This window comes from Musa acuminata, chromosome BXJ2-4 (genome assembly GCF_036884655.1).
Source record: "Musa acuminata AAA Group cultivar baxijiao chromosome BXJ2-4, Cavendish_Baxijiao_AAA, whole genome shotgun sequence".
Taxonomy (NCBI): Eukaryota; Viridiplantae; Streptophyta; class Magnoliopsida; order Zingiberales; family Musaceae; genus Musa; species Musa acuminata.
In genome coordinates, this window is record NC_088341.1 from 552,134 (window position 1) to 567,490 (window position 15,357).

At 36.4% G+C, this 15,357-nt stretch overlaps 1 protein-coding gene across 3 annotated transcripts in view; it reads left to right on the top strand.

Moving 5' to 3' along the window:
- Positions 1 to 15,357, top strand: part of LOC103980423 (protein PIR) — a 47,458-nt gene that overhangs the window by 26,617 nt on the left and 5,484 nt on the right. For all 3 annotated transcript variants that reach the window (XM_065102512.1, XM_065102513.1, XM_065102514.1), the window contains 7 exons: positions 44 to 146; positions 289 to 408; positions 484 to 627; positions 1,725 to 1,874; positions 3,218 to 3,361; positions 6,429 to 6,516; positions 9,108 to 9,235. In XM_065102512.1, the coding sequence (XP_064958584.1) occupies positions 44 to 146; positions 289 to 408; positions 484 to 627; positions 1,725 to 1,874; positions 3,218 to 3,361; positions 6,429 to 6,516; positions 9,108 to 9,235 (877 nt within the window). The remainder of the gene's footprint in view (positions 1 to 43; positions 147 to 288; positions 409 to 483; positions 628 to 1,724; positions 1,875 to 3,217; positions 3,362 to 6,428; positions 6,517 to 9,107; positions 9,236 to 15,357) is intronic.

The following is a 15,357-nucleotide window of genomic DNA, read 5'->3' on the forward strand; positions in this document are numbered from 1 at the left end:
GATATGTGCTGCCTTTTAGTGTTTTTTCCATTCCTTTCTACAGTGTATTACTTGATCAATCATTCCTTTCTGCATGTGATGATGCTTACAATTGTTCGACTAAACCTATGAGATTCAACAAGATTTTCAAGTTGAGGAGAATAAAGGTTTGTAGAATCAAGTGATATCCTAAGTGGTCTTTTACAACATATTAATATCTACATTTCTGTCTCTTGTAAATGAGTTTTTCAGTGTATTCTATCTTTATTATTTGCTAAATGAAAATTTATTATTGTTTATTTTTTTAAGGTTTTGGGTAGGACTATAAATCTGAGAAGTCTAATCACTCAAAGAATGAATAGATTGTTTCGAGAGAACATAGATTTTCTCTTTGATCATTTTGAGAGCCAGGATATTTGTGCTGTTGTGGTAAGTTGTTTTACTAATGTTAGATTCTTAGAATGTAATGTTTTTGGTTTAAATCTAATACTTTGCTGCTTACAGGAATTGCAGAAGCTCTTGGATGTCTTAAAGCTGACACATCAATTTCTCTGCCAAGATCTTGAACTAGATTCCTTTACTATGATGCTGAATGAGATTCAAGAAAACCTTTCTCTTGTTTCCTTCTCTAGCCGTCTCTCTTCACAGGTTTTGTTTCTTATCTGTTCTCTTAGAACTTGACATTTATCTGTTATTTGTAATGTTAATTTTACATGAGAGCGAACTTTGTTATGAAAGTATGGCTGCTTGCAACCTGAATGTCCAAGGCATGAAACAACATTTTCCCTTATAGATGTAGGGTCGTGTACGCTAATCCTCCTAGGACCCTACAATGGTGAGAATCTCTTGCACCAGACCCCAGTGTAGAATCTCTTGCATCATACCCCTTTTTTTAGTGATAGTTATAATTATATAATCTTTTTTTTCATTTGATAAAAACCCACAGGAAGATTTTTTCTGTGGCCTTACTTCTGCAATAAATCCTGAAATCCTTGATTCATGGAAAAAAAATGTAATACTAAAATAAATCATACAATTAATGTTGGCAACTACATGATTTTGTGCATGGAGCAATAACAAATTGTTTGGGGCAATAACAAATTCTGTAATATAGACTGAGAGCAGTATACTGCCTCTATCTCAACTTAGTGACCTTCTTGTTAGTTTTCTAATTTCCCCTCAATTTAGAACCTTGAATTTTTTTTTTACTTCAATATGTCTACAGTTCTTAACATATTCTTCTATTCTTTTAAACATCACAAAAGTAGCTTCCATCCTGACATTAAGTGAAATAATTAACCAATTACTTTTAAGCATAAAGTAATTTTTGCTTCCATCCAGACAATAAGTGAAATGATTAACCAAATATTAGAGGTTGTTTCCCATCACCTAGCAAAGCTCTTTCCTTTGGCATGGTTCTTGAGATATTTAACTTGTCCCATTTTTCAGAAATTTCTTACCAAAAGAAAGGCTTAAATCTAGGAGTTTTTGAGTGACAAAATGTGGGATGGATTGTGATCCTTGATATTTGTGCAGATCATTGTGATTTGAGTGACTAGGAGTTTCTTCATCCAAACAATTTCTTTGGTTCTTTGGTATTACTTCTCAGTGTTTAGATTGACTTGGGGAGAAATTGGGTTGGCAGTATTTAAGCCTTGATGTGAAGTAACCCTCTGAGTTGGTTACCAATGACATTGTTATTTATTCTATTTGAACGTGATATTAATTATTTATTTTATTACTAGATTTGGGCTGAGATGCAGAATGATTTCTTGCCCAACTTTATTCTTTGTAACACTACCCAACGCTTCATTCGTTCTGCAAAAGGACCATGCCAAGCTTATGAAAAGGAAACTGTTCCAAGTGGAAAGCCATACTTATATTGTGGCTCTCAGGTAAGATACCTATGGAATTGTGAAAAACTGTCTTGCTGTTCTTATTTGTCTCCCATTTTCATTCATGTTAGCTTATATATATAATGATGGTTGAGTGATGCTTCATTTTCCGTTAACAGTAACTTCCTCTCTTGTTTGGTTATCTCAGTCAATGTAGGTAGGCAATAGTCAATATAGATAGGCAATAACAATTATAAAAGTTGAAGAAGAGGCAAGCAGATATATCAGGGATAGGTTAAACAAGCAGTGCCTTATTATTATAATAGCAGTATCGACTGCTTTGTCAATATATTCAGTTTTGGGTTTGAATTGCATAAACAAAGAAAAAAAAATAAAACCTGTATAGTTAACAAGATGCAACACTTACATTGTTGGACTTGATAGGTACAAAAAATTATCAAATACTTAGAAGTCAGATACTTTAATCAAACACTTTAGTGATCCATAATCTTCACCTTGAAATCATAATTTATACTCTAAAGACATCTGGATTCCTGACCTTTTCAATTGAACTATATCTTGACGAACATATGATCTAATAAAATAAGAAATCTTTTGTTTGATGGCATAGGGTTATAATTATCTTTTGTTACCTTGCAGGATGTTGTGGAGATAAGTGTTTCATGTCTATGGATTGGCACTAATTCTAAACTTACCACAAAGAAATGCTTATTTATTTATATGATGAGATTCTGAACTTGATAGAAGATTGTATATGGAAATTTCAGTTGCATAGTTTTCTTGAAGCTAACAATTGGAACATTTAAATAGAGTATTTGTATTTGCATTTAAACACAAATATGATCAAAGTTTAACTGATGCAGATCAATTAGTTTTTGCAACTCTTTATCATATTTATGTAGTTTATAATTTTTGAGGGAAAATTGTCTGATTTAGTACATTCCTTGCAGTAAGTTCTGATGTATTAGATTTAACGTGCTCGTGAGGACTTATATGATTTTAATGAAAACTTGGTTCACAGTAACAGATTTGTGTGCTATAATGTGTGATGAGCATGTTCTTAATTCATTTAATACTTATAGTAATTATGTAAATTGTTCTATATTCTTGTTTAAGGTACTTATTTGTTATTCTTATTTTTCAAATTTAAATTTGGGGATTGCTAAATCAAGTATGAGCTAAAATTTTACAAATTGATCCTTCTGCATTAAATTTTGATTATGCTTTCTGTTTAAAGTATGTTTTCTTAATATATTTTGCAAGAAGTTGAGTCTATTTCATGAATCTTTTTTCTAGCGTGTTTATTTGTAAAGTATAGTCAATATTATGTTTTGAGTTCTTGCATGTTAGAGATTGATTATGATATTATCATTTTTCTGTAGGATTTGAACTTGGCCTACCAAAGTTTGGCATCATTATATTCTGAGTTCTTTGGGATTCCTCATATGTTTGCTATTGCCCAACTTCTAGGGCCAAGATCAGTACCTTGGATTGTTAGAGCTCTGTTGGATCATATATCAAGTAAGGTAATATTGAAAAAAAAACGAAGGGATGCGTTTGTGTTGGCATTCTAAACTACTATGAAAAGAAAATTTCCAATTTGATATTTTATTCTTTGTTCATAAGATATCCATTGTACTGCTTATGCACACATTATTTTATTTGATATTTTATTCTTTGTTCATAAGGTATCCATTTGTACTACTTATGCTCATATTATTATATTTGATAGGCAATTGTGAATAATAACTCATGCATAGTCAAACACTTCTCTTTTATCGATTGCTTTAATCTTTACTTCAATGTAGCAGTAGGATTATGCTTTTAGTTGTTTTGTGACCGAACATTCTGACCATTACATTCTAAACTTGCATGCTATTGATAAATTTGGCCAAAATATGAATTGGACACTACATTTCAGTTGACATGAAAATTAAACAGCCCATTCTTATCCGAACTACAATCCCCTAGTGGATTATCGTAGAAACATCACGTTGAGGATAGTTGAATATGTATGTATGTATGTTTACAAGGATTTTAATTTCGAATGATACCGCTCGTACCGGGTGGTACGTATCGATCTGCTAGCAGATCGGTATACGGATCGCCTGCTACTAGGCGGTACCGTCGATTGGGGTTGTTTCTGTCCCGTTATTGCTCAAAATCTGTCGGTAATGGTCGATTTTGACTGTCATCACCCGCTACCGGACAATATTAGCCGAGGGAGAAGGAAGAAGAGAGAGAAGAAAAGGGAGAACCTGGAGATCCGACGCTGCTCGCTCTCGATGATCTCGATCTGTTGTTGCCCTCCCTCGTCGGACACTACAGATGTCATGTTGCCTCCTCCTTGTCAGAGGCAACAAGGCCTCGGCGTCGTCAGTGACTTCTCCTCATCCACGCGGGGAGAAGAAACGAGGCGACGTTGCCCTCTTTTTATTTTTAGACTTTATTTTATATATACATATATATATATATATATATATATATATATATATATATATATGTATATGTATGTATGTATGTATTGAGCGGTACGCTAGAGCATACCGTACCATACCGAGCTGAGCTCGTTACTCCGGCACGGTACGAAATTACGAACCTTGTATGCATGCATGTATGTATGTATGTATGCTTTGAGTAAATTAGAGGGAGAGAAAAGAATAATGCATGTATATGATTGTTGGAAACTATGTTGCCTAGAGTAATGAATGGTGATTTAAATTCCATGATTTGAATGCCATGACTCGTGGGACATAAACCTTTTGAAATTAAAAGTACTATTATTGCCTCTCTCTCTAGTATGATAGCCCCCCCCTCTCACACGAGTAGCAGTGGGGTAGCATTGGATATTGGACAAGTCTAGGCTATATTGACGTATTGTGTCAGTATTCCGGTACCTACCAAGTTTCAAAAAAGCTTGAAAAAAAAGGTTGAAAATTCAAAAAAAGTTACTAGCTGATACAATCGTTTTATGGATGTATAAACCCTCTACTAGGCACATTGGATGATACAAGTCGAGTATAAGTCTTGTATGTGATGTATTGTCCGATTTACCCTCTGCTGTAGGCAATTGGATCGGTAAATACCACCCATATCGAGTCATACCAGATGGTATTACAAACCTTGATTGGTGGTAGCATTTCACATTTCACGTTTCCTCCCTAACACTCAGTTGACTCCGTTTGCTAATTTCTTATTTTTGAACTTAACCTGTCATCTAAGTATCTTTACATCTTTCTATGTGTGGATAAGTTTTTTCTTCCTAGCATTTCATCCAATACATCTGAAGTTCTCCTTTCTGGTCTTAATGTTGTACTACTGTACTACTACTTCCACATTATCTAATATTTGAAACCTCTATGAAAAGCATAGTTCTCTTGCTCTTTCTAGCTTTATATTGTTGTTATGAAATTGGTACTGGTTGCCATAGTTCACAAAATTACAGGATGAGATTTGGCAAGATAATTTATATCAAAATCATAATTAAAACACACACACACACACACACACACACACACACACACACACATATATATATATATATATATATAAATTCTACCTTTATATTATAGTGGATAACTTTTCACAAAAAAGCTATATATAAAATACCAATAACCATATAAAGGATAATGCAAATTGGAGAGCTATTCATAATAATTTGTAACTATATGTCATAATGATCCAAAACATAGGTACAGTTTTGAAAATAGCGATAAGCTCCATTGTGGTTCATGGATGAGATTTGGCAAGATAATTTATATCAAAATCATAATTAAAACATATATATATATATATATATATATATATATATATATATATATATATATATATATATATATATATATATATATATATTCTACCTTTATATTCTAGTGGATAACATTTCACAAAAAAGCTATATATAAAATACCAATAACCATATAAAGGATACTGCAAATTGGAGAGCAATTCATAATAATTTGTAACTATATGTCATAATGATCCAAAACATAGGTACAGTTTTGAAAATAGCGATAGGCTCCATTGTGGCTCATGGATGGCCCAGTTATAGTATTGTATCATGAATTGTATTGAGGCCTAGTCTGTGCCATGTTGGGTGGAGATTCGTGGCCTAGAACATTTGATTGTTTATTTTATTGGCAATTTCTAACTCCTATTTTTCTTAGTATCTCTTCTTACGAATGAGTTGTATGCAGTTCTTGATGTCTTATTTTACACCAGCACAAATAATGACTCTAATTTGATGGTTCTAGTCTTTTGAAGAAGTTGATTTGATTAATGATAAAGCTAATAGCATTTAAATTTTTGTCAATTAAATTTTATGTTTGGAATTGTGATTTACACTATATGTTTCAGAATGCTACACTCGGTGCTAACTTTTGTGTATTATTATCCTTTTTGTGCAATACAACAAAACACCGCAACGAATATATAGGCTCCAACTATTTGTGATTGGTTATCCTTTCCTGCCATTGAACATTTTTTAAGGTTGATATTTGAAGTTGAACTGCAGTTGTGATGCTCTTTTTCTTGCTATACTAAAATGATGTCTTTAAATGAAGATTATTAAGTGAATACTAATTGCTACTTTAGATAACGACAATTGTACCAAGAATAACAGGATTGCAAGAAGCATTGCCAAAGTCTATTGGGCTACTTTCATTTGATGGTGGTGTAGCAGGTAATTACTTGAAACTATTAAATATTTGTATTGAATTTGAAATTATATTATGATCCTTCCATCATGCTGGTATTGTTTATTCTTAGCATCAGTAATGTCGTCGTAAGTTGCTGCTCATGATGCTGATTGTGTATTAAAAACTACCTAGGATTTGGTTGAAAATTTAGAAGAAACTGATGATTGTTGAACGGTTGAACCACTTAAACATATAGTTATAAAAGATTGATTTTCCCACTTTGATTAGCTTTAAAGAAAGTATTAACATCTCCAAGCATGCTAACTGCTTTTTTTTCATTGTCTTTGTGGGTTGGTGGTAGGTAGGTAGGTAGACTGCTCAACTTATTCATCAAAATGTAAGAAAAGTACAAAAGTGACAAAGAGAAGGAAGGTTGTAAGCCAGATAGATGTCTTAACAATGTACGCATCAAATTCTAGTACTTTCTTTATATAAGGCACATTGATTCTCCACTCTACAATATTCGTAATGGATTTACACAAAATTCCATTATTCTTTGTGCTCCTTGAAAATTCTCACATTCCTTGCCTTCCATTGTTCCTAGTTGATGAAAGACAAATGAGGTCTCATGCAAAACTTTATCTTCCCTTAATGTGTTTCTTTCTCCCGTTAGACTACACCTTCTTAAGCTTCCTAGGATACTTCACATATTAACATCCAGATGATTTATCCCATACGTATGTAGGGATTCACATGCTAAAAGAATATGGTTCTTCACCTTATCTTGCCAACCACACAAGTAACAGATCACAATGTCTTTCTTACTTCAGAAGGATATGTTTTGAGTGATCTGCCCTTTAGAAACATTCATATAAAGCATTTCGCTTTATTTGAGGTCAGACATTTCTAGAGTGGCTTGAGAAGGAGCATCAAGTTCCTCCAAATTTGTCTTGATGATTCCCATCTATAATTGATAAAATCCTTTCCATATGGAGAGAGGAAGAGAGCCATTAGAATTATCTCATATGCCCAGGAGCTTGTTAAACTGCATTATTTCCAATTCCAAACCAGATGTACACAGCAACATTCGCAATTTCATTTATCGATCACAGCATGGACCAAGTGTTGTATGTCAACGAACTAAGTCTTGAAAAATACCTAAAAAGACTGCAAAATGGAAAAAACAGCAATTGCATTATATAGAGCTTGTATTGCTTTGTATCTGTCGATACAGGGTCCTGTACCAGACGTATCAGGAGCACAGGGTGTACCACCTGATTTACCTTGCTCTGTATACTGGTGACCCATTGGACCAGTACATACCAGTACAGACAGCGTATATCATATTGTACCCGGCAATATTGCAAACCTTGGCTTACAGTCCTTTAATCCAATTGTTTAATCTCTTCAACTGAGATGTATATTGCTTGACGTACCAGAGCGTTAGATGAGCTGAACAATGACCTATCCATCCAAAGGTTAAGTCAGAACCATAGGACTCATCATCTAGGTTAAACCAAATGCCTAGACTGAAGCTAATTCATAGTGCAGGATACCTTTCCCAATTGAGGATAGGAGTAGGACTGCTCTCAGTGTCATCCCGTAGTCTTTTACTTTAGCAAACATGACATTTCCTGCCATAGAAGGTTGCACCCATTGATGAGCTTCCACTACCACTTACCAAATAATACTAAATTGAATTCCGTCAGATTCACAAAACCAAGATCACTTTTTCTTTCTTTGCACTCTATGAACCAGGAAAGAGGCCACCACCCTCCCATCCAAAAGAAATCTGTTGACTTTTTTATTAATCAGAGTGTGAGTTTTGATCATTTGATGTCATGGTAAGATTGGTCCTTTGCAATGTGGGCAACAAGATTCAAGTTATAAAAGCAACATATCAGCTTGTGAGGGTAAGGTTACATATGGGACTCTTCCCAAATCCCATATTGATGGGATCTTTGTCCATTGGGCCACACTTTTTTATTTATTCATCAAACATAATTAAAGATATCAAATTACAAAAGTGAAGCAACTTGTTGACTTCTAATGTATTAGATTTTATTTGATATCTCATTAGTAGTATTGCGCTTTCATTTCCCAAAACCAGTTACCTCATTTCTACCTTTAACAATTTTGTTTGTTTTTCTATCTCCAATCTTAATCTTCTGATTTTGTTTATTAGTTCAAAGTCCATTTTTAAGGGATTTCTATGGTTTCTTGTTTCTTTCTAAAAGATGATTAAGTTAAGAGCCAAGTTTCTAGATGATAGGCACACATTCAAGTAATTGAACAACCACTACATGGTTGTATTTTCTACAAGGACTTTAGACTCATCTAGAAAAACTAAACATAAAATCCAACTCTCTCTAAACATGAACTTTTTAACAGACAAAGCAGTTAGTAGATGACATTGTCACATTGATATAAACTATCTCTGTGAATTATCTATCAACAGAAGTTTGAAGATGCTAAGTTGCTAGTTCTATTTGTTTTTTGTTTTTTTTCCTTACCTTGCATTTGCAATCTTCTCTAGCATGACAAGTAGTTAAAAGAGCCTGCAATTGGACTTATAATGTGATTATTGTTTCCACATTCTTGTTTTTTTTGTGACAATTTTATACTTAATGTGCAGGCTGCCAAAAGTTTATACATGAGCAATTAACATGGGGTGCAAAGTCAGAACTTAAAATTGAAGTTCTTCATGGCCTGAAAGAAATAGGAAGTGCATTGTATTGGTTGAGCCTTCTTGATACTGTATTGGTAGGTACTGTTACATTTTTCTCTAAAGCTCTTCTTTACTTTAATTCTGATTTTTCAGGTTTATTGGATAATGAAATAAACACTACTTGGTCTTAATCATTACTGTATAAAGCTTCACTTTCTATATATGTATAGATGTCTTGTTGTTATACCTTAAAATTTGGTTCCTGAAACTGCAAGGTCTGTGATCAACTCCATGTTTCATTAAAATAAGGGCATTCAATGGTTAATTAAAGTATTTTTCTTTCTTTTTAATATATGCAGGATGCTTATGTTGTTAAAAACCTTTTTATTTAATAATTTCTAGAAAACTTAGTAGTTGGTACCTAAGACTTGCAAATTTGATGAACTTGAACTTCATACTGAAGAATAGAGGGTGCTCACTGGTTATATTGGGAAAGTGAACGTAAAGCAAACTAATAAAAATACTAAACATTTTGACATAAATTGGTTGAACTACTACTAGTAGCATTATGGCCATGCTAGCTAGAGCACTCAATGAATTATTGGGCTAATAGATCTTTAGTAGTTACAAATGCAATGCGAGAATTATTGCTCTCAGTGTGCTGGCCATACCAAGAATTTAGTATGTGCATCTTATTCTAGTTTAAGAAAAGTGACCAAAGGATAGTAAAGTTGTTTAGTGAGCTTGTAACTACTCAGTCTTATCTATGACTGGAATTTTAGTTGTTAAGTCTTTACATTGATGTAAATTATTTGAATGGAAGATTGTGATATCCTAGTAACCCCATATTATAATCTAAAGTTGAGTGGCTTATCATGATATCTCATCTAGTCCTACTTTGGAAGTGGGAATAACCGTATTTCAATATCACTGCTAGATGCACGAGCATATGCATGTGGGCCACATGCTTAGTCCAACTTCCTAGCCAGAGTGGGCCTAATAGGTTAGGTTATAACATTTGGTTCAAAATGAACATATTATAGCTCCAAAATGGGTTTCTCAGGGGTGGTACAAGATGTGCACCAACCATGAGCCTTATACGATGCCTATTAGGGAATGATATTGGTTATGCTTTGGTCCCATCCGAAGTGTAAGTCAGGATTCGCTATGTAATATCGACTTAAATATTTTAGTCCAAGTGGTTAAAGGGCATGTTTTATTTAATTTACTGGATTAATGGGCATATGAGGTTGGTCATGACACTATTGGCTATTTGAATTTAATTGGTGGGTAGATTCCATATAACTTATTTGACTATAAAATTGATTAGGTTGTTGTATGTGGATCAAATCATCATCGCTACTAAGGATATATTGTATCCTTGGTGATAATTTATTTAATGAGCACCATGTTACACTTTGTAATGTCATTTGAATACTTCACAATTCTTGTCATTTATCTGTTAAGTATCAAATATTAATGCTTATAACATAGTTCTTGGATTCATTTTGGCTACCTCCTTGAAGTATCCTACATATATGACACATCTTTTATGAATATTGCTTTTCTTGAATGTGTCTATTTTAATTAGCTCCGACAGGTCATGGATCCAAATGGAGCGTCTCGAAGTCTGAAAGATGTCTTTTGTGTGGTGGAAAGCATCCAATGTTGGAATGCCACTGCGAAGGAAGGCACTTGATGCCATTACGACGACCTCTTGCCAGTTAGAGAAGGGTAGAGCAAAGACAATCTTTTAGCTTGAGTAGGTCACATTCGAGTAGCAACGATTTGTTGCCAAGACCTCACATGGGAGCAATGCGTTTGCTGAAAGCATTGTGATGTGAAGTCTAAGAGAAGCGTGAACAAAGGCCAAAGAACACGACTGACTCTTCAAGTTCAAGTTTGTTGAAGTCAAGTAATAATAAAGGATCGCCACAAGGATCTTGCATTGGGCAGTGCAATTGCTGAATGCATTGTGAGGTCAAGTGGGGGAGTGCAACATTAAAAGAGCGCAACATGACAATTGTTGATGCATTGGTGGACACAGGAACCACACACAATTTCATAGTAGATCAAGAGGCAAAGCGATTTGGATTGAAGTTGGCAAAGTGTTTGAGCTGCATGAAAATAGTCAATTTGGATGCAAAGCCTATTCTTGGATCGGCGAAGGGAGTCAACATTTAGATTGGAGATTGGAGTGAGAGCACTAACTCCATGGCGCTTCCCTTAGATGATTTCCAAGTCGTTCTTGGAGTGAAGTTTCTACATGAGGTGAAAGCAGTACCTATGTTGTTCTTGAACTCTCTCTTTATGATGGATGGTGACACTCCCTACATAGTGGCACTTTCGAAGAGAGCCCTCGAAGGACATATATTTAGCTATGCAAGTGATGAAGGAACCGAGGCTGGAAGACTTGACTCATCCCACAATGATGCAACTAGAGTCAGAAGGCCTCAATGCAGGGTAAGGGTCCGTCGAGATAGACGCACTTGGAGAATATGCTAGTGTGCCAACAAGTAAGTTGCCAAAGCTCTTTCCACAAAGGTACAAGGTGGAATGACTGTTCGAACTCAATGTAGGAGTTGAAAATCCAGTCAACCATCTGCATCGAGCATCATTTCTGGAGTGGGAGAATCTTCGGGACCTCTAAAACAAGCTGTTGGACGACAGACTTACTTGTGGGTATCTCGGTGCTTTCGAGGAGCAAGATCAGGTGAGCGACTGCCAATACCAAGCGAACGACCAAAGAATCATTGTTGGTAAGGATCCTACAATAGTTTGATTGGCAGAAGATTAGTAAGGAATAGTCACAAGGTGTGTAAAAGCAGCTAATCAATAGTGGCAAGACATTGCAACGACCTCAAGTTCAGGAGAGACTCGATTCCCCAAGAAGAACTTGGTCGAGAAAGTGTCGTGCTGATGATCAAGAACATCAAGTGATGAGGCATAATACTGTTGTGGCAGGTCTTCCAAGCACTGACTAAATTTGTGCTCTCAGAGGGAGAGCACAATTTCGACCCCAAATGGGGTGTGGACGATCCCATAAGCGTGACCAAAGTTATCACTTAAGCGCTCTACAAGGTCGAAATCAGGCTCAGGTTCAAGCAACACTTTTAGCACTCCAGAAGTGTGATGGCAAAGAGTAGGCGAAGTCAAGTAACTAGCTCGGAACAAGGAGGACAACTCGAGGAATTTGGGTGAATCCATTCCAAGTAACCCAATTCTCCTCACCTCTGTAGTGGAGCTCTACATCAATTGGAAGTCCCTTTCAATAGAAGGTGTAAAGTGGAAACTTAATGGGAGAAAGCCTTAGACTCTTCAAGTTTTGCGACATGGCACTGACGAAGCTCCAACTAGCAACAATCAAGCTTTTATAAGGTAATGCCTCCCAGGTTGAATACCGATCTGTATCGGTATACCGAGCTCTACTCAGTATGGTACATACTTGTATTGTTGGAAAATCTGGGGACGACATCACATGCGCAGTGGAAGAACATAAAAAACAAAATCCCCAATTCCCAAAGATGTGTTCGTCGTTGTGTGAAGATTGGTGCGCAAAATCTGTGAAACAGAAAACTACGTATTTTAAAGATTATGTTACCTAGGGAGATCGTATATCCCTGAATCCCTGCAGATCTCTAGAAGAGGGTGAAGGAGGTTAAGCGCCCTCCTCTCTAGCGGTAATTGACACAGTAGGGTTACGACGACGCTCCTCATAACTCCAGGTCTGCTTTGAGGTGGAGAGAGGGAGGAGAATAGGAGAGGCAATCAAAAAGCTCTAGCTTATGAACCATTAGTTCTCTCTCCTATTTATAGAGGTTCCTTGTTAACTTAACCATAATGAATCCTGTCCTATTGGGTATTAGATCTCCATCCAACTACTCAAGCCTCTTAGGTTAGTGGATCTCTATCCAATAATCTCTCATTGGCTCTTATTGGATCTCATACATATCCAATAATTCAGGGGCTTATTGGATATCCAATAAGATAGGGGCTCCGATAGATATATCATATTCGAACTTCTACTTATCGCAACGCCTACCATATGTGTGTGACCCTCTAGGCCCAATATCGAGCTGGTTGTGAGTTATACATGTCAGAATTCCTTCTGGCTCAGTGAATTATTATCTTCATAATAATTCACTCGACTCATCGATTGCAGACGTACTAGGCCACTACGTCGCAGTCCTTAGACGATACAGGGGAATCCAATCCATTGGACCTGTATGCCCTCAATTACCGTGTATCTATAGTCCATCATCCATCTAATATCCCAGAGACCGTATACTGGGCATGGTGCTGTCAGACCCATACGGTTTCTAATCGAGTCTTGCTCTAATCGGATTCTCCCGGAGAACTCTTTTTCTCTCAATCCGAATGACCCTGGCCAGAGATTTGTCTTAGCAAGAATACATGGGATATTCCTCTCATGACACCGAGAGTGGATAATTCCCTATCGACACTCAATAGTACTCGTAAGGTTGACTACCACTCCCGATGATCGGTTGTACTAGATTTGGAACCTCCAGACCTATAAGTCTGGTATCAAAGAATGGAGTACTCATACAGGACATCCTTGGTGTCTCAAGTCTAAGGACCAGATACACTACTGGGACTACGGAATCATTGTCTGACAATAAGACATCATCAACCATCCAACATTCCTTAAGCGGATCAATCAGTGAACTCATTCTCTAATGAGCATCTGTACTGTGTCCATAGTGTCCCCACATGAGCAGCTATGAGATCAGCTACAACCATCATATGGACAGGTATACAGCACACCAGTCTGTCCGGTTATCTCGATGTCCCTCTCGAGTAATCTATGATCGGGATTATTTAGGATCTGTGTTTAAAGGTGAATCGGTCTCATTATCGTGATTTCATCACGATCCGATTCCTATTGCACAGATCTATCGACATCATTATATATATATATATATATATATATATATATATATATATATATTTATATATGCAACAAGCAATATAAAGTGATGAAATGCCAAATAATAATAATAAACAAAAAGATTGCGTGTTAAATCACACATGTCATCACTCACGTGATTAGCTTGCAGGGCACATATGACTAGCAGGTATATACCGTCAGTATGCTAGGGCGTACCGATGGTACACCCTAAAACTTTAAAATTATCTTCACCTATCACGTCGGGGCATACCGATCGGTTTGCCTCCGTAACAGTCGAATCCGGGGCGGTACCAGTTGGTATGCCTCGGTACCGGTAAATATGTTGGTATTGCCCGGTAGAGGATGGTCCGCGTACCGGTATCCTCTCGGACCGGTTTGTACCACCCGACATCGAAATTGGGAACCCTAATGCCTCCAAGGGGCTTAAACACAAACATGAAGGCTCTTCTCTTGCCAACCAAAAGATCAAAAGGATTAAAAAGTGTTCCAACTTAGCCAACTTCCTCAACTGAACTAATTCGACAACAAGTTGCAACAAAGTGGATGGATCGAAGTGGACGACTCAACAGAAGCTCAAAATGGTTGAGGATGATCAATTTTCAGCATACAAAGAGGCTTCGATGAGGGCATCAAAGAAATAAGTGAGGGAGAATGTTATGGAACAATGTAGACAAGGTGTTCGATGCTTGTCCATGACGCTTTTCCTTTTTTTTCGTTTTTTTCTTGTGTTTTCGATGTTTTTTATGAGGCATCATGTACAGGGTAGAAAACACTACTATCTGCCCCATATTTATTTGTTGTCAGTGATTTTGTTTTGTGTTTTCATGATGTAAAACTTGGAAACATTTCTGGTTGTGTGATGTCACGCAAAGGGGAAAATGGCCCTAATTAGCACTGTTCTCGTGTGCCACGGGTTGATTTCCGGTTGATCGTCTCAGCACATTGGAACCCCTTGGGTAGCATCGGGGTGATGGAGCTTTAGGTATATGTTTGAGGGGTGATGCAACGTCTTTGCACCTCCTACTTTTTGTTCGATGAAAGTGCTAGGTGAACATTGAGCCTACATATACCTTTGGAGCTCCCTTTGTGTGCACTCATTTAGCTCGTTTTTTTGACTCTCTTGTGCCTAATAAAGACTAGTTGCTTGGTATTGCTTTGGATCTCGGTTATGTTGCCTTTTTCATACATGACGGCGGCAAATTATCTGCATGTTCTCTTTTCTAAACTTTTCTTCATTATGCAGATCCTTTGTGGACTGCACGAGGTTAAGGTCTAGGCTGACCCTTG